This window comes from Grammomys surdaster, unplaced genomic scaffold (assembly GCF_004785775.1).
Source record: "Grammomys surdaster isolate TR1022 unplaced genomic scaffold, NIH_TR_1.0 364, whole genome shotgun sequence".
Lineage (NCBI taxonomy): Eukaryota > Metazoa > Chordata > Mammalia > Rodentia > Muridae > Grammomys > Grammomys surdaster.
This window is the reverse complement of record NW_021604783.1, coordinates 2,136,692-2,146,542: the sequence shown is the minus strand read 5'-3', so window position 1 is coordinate 2,146,542 and position 9,851 is coordinate 2,136,692. Positions and strand designations below refer to the sequence as shown.

Genomic DNA, 9,851 nt, shown 5'->3' with positions numbered 1-9,851 from the left:
TCCTCCTTCTTCTTCTTCTTCTTCTTCCTCCTCCTCCTCCTCCTCCTTCTTCCTTCTTCTTCTTCTTCTTCTCTCTCTCTCTCTCTCTCTCTGTCTCTCTGTCTCTCTCTGTCTCTCTCTCTGTCTCTTTCTGTCTCTCTCTCTCCTCTTTCTTTCTCTCTTTCTTTCTTTCTTTCTTTCTTTCTTTCTTTCTTTCTTTCTTTCTTTCTATCTCCCTCATGAGTCTCATGGCCTATGCAGCACCCTCAAGTGACAAACTAACTTGTAAGAAAGACCAAAAGATCCTTTGCCATTCTTGGGACCAGCGAGATGACTCTGTGGGTAAAGGTGCTTGCAGCCAAGTCTGATGACCTGAGGCTGGTCCTTAGGACTCACAGGTGGAAGAGAGAAGCAACTCCTACAAGTTGTCCTCTGATCTCCATCCAGGTGTTTGCTTCACACACACACACACACACACACACACATATAATTAAACAAAAGACCCCCTCAATATTTTTGACAGAAAGATGAGATCAGAGACTAAATAAGTTAATAAATAAACAAGGGAAAGAAAAAAGGGAGGAGGAACTGGGGACCCGGGGAGCTTTCCCTTAAGTCCAGAATATTAGCAAGGATTAGCTCTTGGGACAGGTGTGTGGGGCAGGCCACAGCCTTGAGTGTAACAGGTGGGAAGAGCACATGAGAGCCCTGGCCCCTTGTAGCTGTGTGGTCCTGTCAGCAGCCTCGCTGGAGGAAGCTCGGAGCTGCTGGGCTGGGATCAGTGCAGGAGCTCTGAAAGGGTTAGGCCTCACAGCCTGCCCTTTGCTCCACGCATTCCAACTGCATCCCTGTGCCCGGCTGTCCAGACAGACGGACAACTGTATGCACATCTGGCCTGATATAGCTCGACCTGCAAAACCAAACCCTGGAGCAACAACAGAGACCTTGCAGGTAGCCTTCCTATTTCCCTATGACCTACAGTCACCACTTCCACCCAGAGAGACAGAGAGGCAGAGATGGAAATAGCCTGCAGAGCCTCTGTCACCCATGTTCACCACCTCTCACCTCTCCATGGAGCCTGGGCTGGCTGCCTTTCCCACCAAAGTGTTTGTTCTCACTGCCAGAGTTCAGGGGCAGACCACACTTAACAGACAATAGAACTTTTTTTTTTTAATTAAACAACAGCTTATGACTGTTGGGCAGATCTTCAAACCATAGCAAGTGATTAGTGGGCAAGTGGAAGTGGGAGGCAGAGCTCTGAGTTTCTGGAACCCTCCTCAGCCCCCAGAGCCAATCAGGATTTTAAAGATTCATAAAGACCTTGCCTCCTTGCTGGCTCTGTAAAGGGCCTCGAGCCTACTTCCTTGGGGTGTCTGTCCTGGGCTGAAAGGAAACACCTGGGTGGGACAGAGCAGTGAAGGCAGCAACATTGTTCCCAGGGAGCTGGAGAGAGTCTGAGGGTCCTGGATGCTGAGGGACCACAGGAACTGAAGCCTGACCTTTGTGTACCTTTCAGGCATCATGGCCAGATGTGGGCATTGCAGCAGGCCTCTGACAGGTGGTGAGGCCCCGTATCCTAGCCCACACTGTCTGGGGTCTAACCCTAGCCTATCACTGAGGCTATTGCAAGTCTGAATGGCTTGTATCACTGTGCTTGTGTCTTTCTTTCTTCCTTCCTTTCTTTCTTTCTTTCTTTCTTTCTTTCTTTCTTCTCTCCCTCCTTCCCTCCCTCCCTCTCTCTCTCCCTCCATCCTTTCCTCCCTTACTACTTAGTACAAAACCTGTGTGCTTTTTGCATGCTAGGCATGGCGCTTTGCCACTGAGCTATACCCCCCAGCCCTCCTCACCTTTAAAGGAGACACCATTGCAGCACCTGTCACATAGGATGGGTAGGACTGTGCCAAGTGATACATGAGACCTGCCCGGAGCTAAATCAATGAATGAGGACATTCCCACACTGGAGTCCTTCACAAGTCTGCATCTTTTGTCACACAAAGTCCCTAGCTCTGTGTTCCTGTATCCTCAATCATATATCCACTGTCCTGCCTCTGAGATTTGTACACTGGGCTCTCTCCTCCAGGGGTGCTCCTGGGCCAGCCTCACCTCTGAAGCCTCATCCTGATCTCACCTCACCTTCCCTGTATCAGTTCCCTAGTCCTAGCTCACTAGAAATCTAGTGCCTTCTTGTTATTTTGTCAGACACCCAAGGCCCTGTCTCAGCCCCTGGAGCAGGAGGCCAACATCTCAAGAGCAGAGACACCCCTCCCCGCCCTGTCTCTCTGTGTGAATGAGTGCATGCACACACACACACCACACCAGTCACCCATGACAGTCACTAAATACCCAGAAGAGAGATGGACAGATGATGCCCCAAAAGCTGCATAGACAGGGATCCAGGAATCTCTCTCCCTGCATGCTCGTCTAGTCTGCAATGTACTTCCCTGCGCTGAGCCTTGGTCTGCTCCTGACCCAAGGGAGGCATGAAAGCACTTACCCAGCCAACCTCTAGGTGCTGGGAGAATCGAATCTACACAGCGTTGGCATTGGCCCTATCATTGCTAGCAAGCAAGGGGCAAACTGAGAGAGGTCTCCTCACAGGATCTTGGTCTTCTCCTCGTTTGAAAATAGGTTGAACAGAAACAGCTGACAGTTGCTCTTACTTGTCACATCAGGAATTAGCCTTCTGATACGAGGGCTCCTGAGGGCTCTCCATCCACCAGCCTCCTCCTTGGTTATCATCTTGGTTATCAGCTCTTTCTCTCCCAACTCCCTCCCTAGACAACTCTGCCCCAGCCAGAACCTACCTCAGCTGGACCGCAGTTGCCCACCTCCCCAGATTCTCCAGCCAATGAGCTCCTGAGGTATTCTCCAGGAGGCCAGCAAACCCAAGGACCAGATGTCCCAAAGGAGCCAACGAGAGCTTGTAGTCCGGACTGTCCACTCTAGATCTGCAGAAAAAGCTCTTCCTCACACAGCCAGTCCTGTCCCTCCCCTTCCTTCCCCTTCCCCTTCCTCATGGCCTACAAAGCCCCTCCCAGGCATATCCTGCTGAGGGTTTTTTTTTTTAAAGAAGTAGGTGTGGTCACTCACTGTCCCAGGGGTTCCTTATTCTGACCTAACACAACTGATCTGTCTGGAGGGATGGACATTTCCACAAGGTTCCGCTCTCATGCTCATGAGGTTCTGAAGCAGAAACCTAGGCTTTCCAAAGGTCCAAGCACCCGACTATGTCCCATCCTACACTGGGCATCATGGACCAGATGTCCGCTAAGCTCCTCCCACCTGACATGCACAGGCCAGACTATTTCACACCAAACCTGCATCTCTGTCTGTCACCTTAGAACAGGAACCCAGTGTCATCCCAGCACCTGGCCCCCACATTTGCATCTTAAACCACAGCAAGTCTACTCAGCACTGCCTCCCCCAGCCTGTGGGCTTTGTCCTGAGCTGTGGCAAAGCCAGTTCTTGAGCTGCTTCCTTAATCTCACCCCCTGAGTAGGTCCTCATTGCAGCCTCTCCACTGCCTAGTGAAGGTTCTTAACTATCCAGGCTGCCAGGTGTGGCAGTCCACACCTTTGATCCCGACGCTTTGTGGTGGGTGGGGGGCAGAGGCAGGTGGATATCTGTGAGTTCAAGGACAGCCTGGTCTACATATCCAGTTCCAGAGCAGCCAGGGCTTCATATTGCTAGCCTGTCTCTAAACAGACAAAACTCATCCAGGCCATGGGATTCTCCTTCCAGTCTTTTTCTTGGGTCATCTTTCATTTGGCAAGGAAGACTAGGAAACAGGGCAAAGGGGCAAGAAGAAAAGCTGTGCAGGAATGTCAAGAAGGGACCAGTGGTCAGTGGTGGCAAATGTCAACTCTAAGGAAGGACAGTTGGGGTACTGAGAGGAAGCTCCACCTCCCTCACCTCCTCTCCTTCTGCCTCCTTCCTTCCCTTCCCTTCTATCTCAAACTTGAAACCAAACATACAGGATATCTCCAACACATTTTTAGGTCTCTTTTGAAAAGTCATAGGTTCTATGGTCGCATCCTATCGGTAAACTGGGTCTGGAGAGTGGCAGGCAGACCGATAGTGATGCAGTGATTGAAGCACCTGGATCCAGCCATGCCCAAAACCCTGCTGCCTACTCTATTTCTAATCGGCTCATCTATGTGATCCAACCATTTCTCCACCTTTTAAAGATTTAACCTGTTTAACGTGGGCTTCTTCCACTTGCAACTTTAGGGATATGGAATTACTGGTTTTTATTTATTTGACTTCCTTGTAAGGCTCTCCCTGGATTCTAGTCTTACCCTCTTTTTTTTAGAGAAAGACATTAGAAAAACACAGTCCAGGGATGAGCGTCATTTCTTTGGCTCTGCCTCCTTCCCGTTACTTTCTTTCCCGACTCTTCCATGTGCCCGGGCTTAATTCTGTCTAGCGCCTCTTCGCTGATATTCTGAGACCATTTGCCTGCCTGCCCCCATCTGCCTCCTGCCCAGTAAGTTTTGGGACAGTAGTCAAGATTTTAGTCACCCCACCCAAGTGAAGACAAGGATTGGCTCATTCAGTAAAGCAAGTGGAAAGTGAGCACACGAGTGACAGGCGGGGGTGGGGGGGGGGTGGGAGGGGGTGGGAGGGGGTGGGAGGGGGAGGAATGAATAAGCCCAGTGCGTGATAACCCAGAGCATGAACCAGTGTGGCCTCCACGGGCAGCTCGACTTATCAGCCTCGGCCTAACTGAATCGGAAATCACAAGCCAGCCTCTACTCTGTGGCCGCACCGCTGTTATCAGCAGCGTTTCTGCAGCTGGTGTGGGTGTGGTAACATGTAGCGGGCAACTGGGTGACTGGCTGCAGACAGCTCCAGAGCCATCCCTTACACGGAGGACAGGGCAGGAAGGAGGCGGTGACGAAAGACCTATCCCTGCACCTGCGCAGGTGCACAGCCCCGCCCATCTCCAGCCAGGGTGTAAACCAGAACCGCTGTCTAGCCACACCCACCTCCTCCGTACCTATCTCCCAGCAACTTCTCCTGCCAGTGGGAACAATAATTCCCCAGCAACAGCACAGAGGGTCCCAGGGCAGTTCATGACAACAAAGGCACCCTCGGCACCCTCAGGGGACTGTTCAAGTACACACACACACACACTCCGGCTAACATACTTCTGGCTGTCTTTGGGCTCAGTCTTTTCATCTACACCCTGAGGTGTTGGAGAGCTTGGTTGGAAAGGCACCCCAGCTTCTCAGCTCTCCAGAGGATCCTAGCTCCTGCTTATTTTGCCCGGAGAAGACCTCTGCTCCCAGACCATCCCAGCCGGTTCCCTCAGAGGTGTGACTGGATGGGGTAGGGCTACCCTGAACCGCCCACACCCTGTCCTCTACCCTTCCAAAGGCATCAGAGGGACTAGGTTAAGCCAGGTGGGACTTGAACTCAGGTCATCAGGCTCAGCTGCAAGTACCTTTATTCACTAAGCTGTCTAACTGGATTATGCACAAACTTTTAACAGGTTTTCTAGTGCGTATGTGTGTCTGTATATTGGTACATACATGTGAATCCAGGCGCCCACTGAGGCCTGAAGCTACACTCAGGCTTCCTTCTTGGCCACCGGCCCCTAAGCTCAGGCAGCCCAGACTTGCTTGGAGCAGGAAAAACCTACTCTACCAAAGCTTTCCCTCCTTTGGCCCCTCCCCCGGTCTGCTCCTGTTATTCCTGAGGGTGAACAGAGTGTCCCTTTCATCATGAGACAAGAGCTATCCTGTTGAATTCCATCACAACAAAGCCAGCCTCAGATACAATCAGATAGTTTACCTACCACTTGTGAGGTATTGAGATGACCACGTAGCTTTGTTAAGCATGACACTTTTGGAGGCTAGCATCTGGGCTTGAGGGACCATAAGTACATTATTCAACTCCCCCGTGTCTCAGTTTCCCTACCTGTAGAATGGGTATAATAATATCAACCTCACAGGGTCAGAAGAGGCACACATATGCTAGCAGGAGCATGAGGGTTGAGAACACCTGGCCAGGTAAGCGTGGTTGAGGTGGATTTAATCCAGCCGGCACTCACTGATCACTGTGGCCTACTTTAGCGGCCACAACTAAGAGCATGAACCTTCCTCTTCTACCTTCTTTGGTCCCTCAGAGGGGTTCATGGGGCAGCTGTGGCCACAACTACCTTTCCAGGTGGCATTCAGAGCCTCAAGTGTGCTTGCAGGTAGACCACAGAAGAAACTCTATGGATGGATAAACCTCTGGTAGGAGGCAGAGGACACTTTGTCCCTGGAGAGCTGGCTTTCTGTACTCGGACTTTACTGAAAAAGTTAGGTGAAGGGAGAAATTCAGAAATGTGGGGGTAAGAGGGAGCCGATCTACCTGCCCCCCCCGACACGTAGAAACAGGAAGTCCTCTTTCCAAGGATCTGCATGTCTTCCAGTCCACAGGGTTTTTCTGTTGCTGTGGTTAAACACTGGCTAAGACCCAGCTCTGTGGAAGAAAGAGTTTATCTCACCATATGGCTCCCAGATCACAGTCCATCACAGAGGGAAGACAGGATATTAACTTAAACACCAGTTGAGGCAAGAAGCACAAAGGAAAGCTACTCACTGGCTCACTACCCATGGTCATTTAGCTTCCCTGACCAGTGGTGGCAATAGAGCAGGATCACCTGCTCAGGGGCGGCGCCCGCCCACAGTGGGACAGGCCCTCCTGTATCAACCACTTATCAAGACAATACGGCAGGCATGCCTGCAGGACAATCGTCGGAACACAATTCCCCAGTTGAGGTTCCCGCCTCCAGATGACTCTAGTTTGTGTCACATTGACAAAAACCTAACCAGTGCCTGGGGTGTCCTGTCTGTAAAGATAGCCAGATGGAACCCCCCTTCCTCTCTCTCTTTGAGCAAGCAGGGGAGTGGGGAGCATCCCTGCCTGGGAGCTCTTAGCCGAATGGAGTCACCATTTGGTTCTCAGGGACAGCTGGAGAGGTAATAGGCCACTTGGTTTCAGGCCCCAGCTGCCTACAAACAACAAAGGAGGCTCAGACATTGTTTCTGGGGACGTCCCCTTTCCAGGAAAGCTCTAAGGCCCCCATTTAACTCAGCAGGCTAGAGTTATCCACAGCTCTGACTTTCACCTCACAGCACCCCAGGGGACAGGCAGGTTTCCTAGACTATAGTCTCAGAAGCATGATGCCTTTTACACATACTTCCTCTCAGACACCCCACAACACCCCTGAGAATAGAACTGCCTCCCCTTTTAGGGGTAGGGAGAAGCTTGCCCATGTGGTGAGGTGGCCAATGTCGCATCTCTTGCTTTATCATGCAGGTCCAAGGTGCCCGACAGACCTGGACTCAGCTCACTGCTTGCGACCACGCCACACCAAGCTCAGCTTAGACTAGATGAACATAGTGTCTGTGGCTGCGTGGGAAAGAATGACTGCTCCCACTTGTAGCCTACTGAGCTCCTGACATGCACAGCAGCCTACTGATGCCAAGTTGCCACCTTCTCAGAGCCTTCCCCCTCCATCCAACGCAGCTATTCTGGGATGCTGGAGTCCCTCCAGTGTCCAACACCTCCTCTTCCCCCTTGTGTGCCAAGTGTAAAGGGAGTCCTCAGGTGTGTATAGCTATTCTCTCTTCTCTTGCTCTCCCTAATATGATGGGCTTAGGTCCTCTATCTCTTGTCAGTGACAGGAGCCTCAGGCCCATGGGAGCATCAAGATACATTTGTTTCTCAAGTGACATAATACAGGGAAATGTAGAGATGTATAGGATTTTTTATTATTATTGTTCTGGGAGTCGGCGTGTATAATGAGGCCAAAATGGAGCAGCCTCAATGAATATTTAGCACAAGTATATATTCTATAGAGTGGAAAATTAAAAGTAAACTATACAATCCCTAAGAACCTTACTTCTGCTAAAATTTACTTTTATTGTTTGTTTGTTTGTGTGTGTGTGTGTGTGCGTGTGCGCATGCATGTGTATGATTTCAGAGGCCAGAAGAGGACATCAGATTTGATCTAGAGTACAGGCAGTTGTGAGCCATCCTATGTAGGTACAGAGAACTGAACCCAGGTCCTCTGGAAGAGCACCAAGGACCGCTAAGTTATCCCTCCAGCACTGAATTGATTCATGTAAACTCCAAACAATTCACTGACATGCTCCAACATAACTATAGGTCGCCAAATATACAATAAATCAATTTTATTTGATAATAATATTAATATCCCATTCATCGATTCACATCCTGTTGATCATACGGTAGAACAGCATGTTCACACGGCAGGTTGAAGCGTACCGATATGCGTGGCTGGACACTGCTCTGGAACCTGGCAGATACACAGCAGGCTAGGATTGGAGGGTGACAACATAGTGGCTCTGTCCAGTCTCTCAAGTCAGGAGCACTCTGCTCAGGTCCTTGGGCTTCTATAAGCCAGTGTCTTTGGCTCAGGATGGGAAAAATACTGTGTGCAACTTGTTATGCTTCCAAGGTTCCTCACTTGCCCGTGCCAGCCCAAGGCCCGAGCCAGCCCACCACCTTATCGCTCCAGCCACATCTTGTCAGCTTGTCGAGCCCCCCAGTCTGGTGGGTTTAAACTTCAGGCTCTTGGTCTATTGGGTTCCATGCATGAATGCCCTGTCTCCAGCATTAGATATTCAGCAGTCTGTCCTCTGCGCCTCTGAGAACTTGTCCAGGGAGCGTTTGGGGATGGAAGCTGGTGTACACTATGTACACCAGCCCTCCAGCTGAGAGGAAGTGAGTGAACCAGAACCGATCTGCTAGGGAAGTGGAGGAGGAGCCTTACCTAGGTGGCCCTTCCTGACTGCTGCTTAGCCTGCATGAGTTCTGCCTCATCCATAGGTGGGACAAGACCAAACAAGGACTATCCTGAGAGTATTCAAGAGCATAGGCAGGGCATCGGCAGTGGAGGGCAAGATGCTCTCTTTCCAGGACAGCTGCTGGGAGCCAGGCACTGGGCAAGATTCAAGGGCACTCCCTTTGGGGACCCACTTCCCCTTTGCTTCAGTACTGAGGAAACAGAGGCTCAAAGAAATGCCTTAACTTCCTCTGGGCATTTAGCAAAAAAGGAACTAAGTCTGTCCTGTCTCCCCCCAGCATCTGAGACCCAGCAAGGGGCTCAAGAGAGAAACTGTACCAGGTCCTAGCGATGGACCAAATATTAGTGCTGTTTTTCAAGGGATCCAGGGAACTTGAGAGAGAAAACTGTGTGTGCATGCGTGTGAGTATGTGTGTGTGTGTGCTCATGATGGTAGTGGTAGGATAGAGAGATGGTGTCTGAGGCCAGGAAAGAAATCTCACCTATCTTTCTCCTACCTGTGCCTTAGAGAGGCTGATCTCTAGTTAGGGACCCTGAGTCTTTGACAAACCAAAGATAGGCCTCAGCCCAGGGCTTGGAAAGGAGACCTAAACCATAGACAAGCCTCACACCTTTCTTTGGGGCCTCTCACCCATCCCTCTCCCTCTGCTCAGAGGCAGTTGTAAGACTGGACATCCCAGGCCCTTCTCTCTCCAATGCCTGATTCCGCATCCACTCTTGGAGGTTCCAGATACCATTGGCCACGTCCCTGGCCCATGGCAGGGCCTACAGAGGAATCCTGATACAGCCCGGGGCAATTCAGTTCTCCATAGAGAGCAGCTGCCCTGAAGAGTGGTCCAGGGGAAGCTGTGCACTTTCCTGTCCAGCCTCATACCTAGCTGCACTAGGGCAGAGCCCCACTGAAAGTCATGATGGGAAGGCAGAGAAGGGAGCACAGGTCAGACCCAGCCTCTGCTGGTTGGCTGCAGGACCTCTCGGGTGGCAAGCTGCTCTTCTCTGGCTTGTAGCAGGGTGACACTTCACACCTATAGGACAGGGTGATGTAAGA

At 51.0% G+C, this 9,851-nt stretch overlaps 2 protein-coding genes across 4 annotated transcripts in view; both read right to left on the bottom strand.

Annotated features, from left to right (window-relative positions):
• The window catches only part of Pik3r6 (phosphoinositide-3-kinase regulatory subunit 6), a 52,064-nt gene extending 49,054 nt beyond the window's left edge, over nt 1-3,010 (bottom strand). The window contains exon 1 of one of the 2 annotated variants that reach the window (XM_028780201.1): nt 2,784-3,010. The gene's annotated coding sequence lies outside the window, so the exon portion shown is untranslated. The remainder of the gene's footprint in view (nt 1-2,783) is intronic. The other variant, XM_028780204.1, reaches the window with a different exon arrangement.
• Nucleotides 3,011-8,151: 5,141 nt separating this feature from the next.
• Nucleotides 8,152-9,851, bottom strand: part of Pik3r5 (phosphoinositide-3-kinase regulatory subunit 5) — a 62,062-nt gene continuing 60,362 nt past the window's right edge. For both annotated transcript variants that reach the window (XM_028780199.1, XM_028780200.1), the window contains exon 19: nt 8,152-9,828. In XM_028780199.1, the coding sequence (XP_028636032.1) occupies nt 9,687-9,828 (142 nt within the window). In that variant the 3' untranslated portion in view covers nt 8,152-9,686. The remainder of the gene's footprint in view (nt 9,829-9,851) is intronic.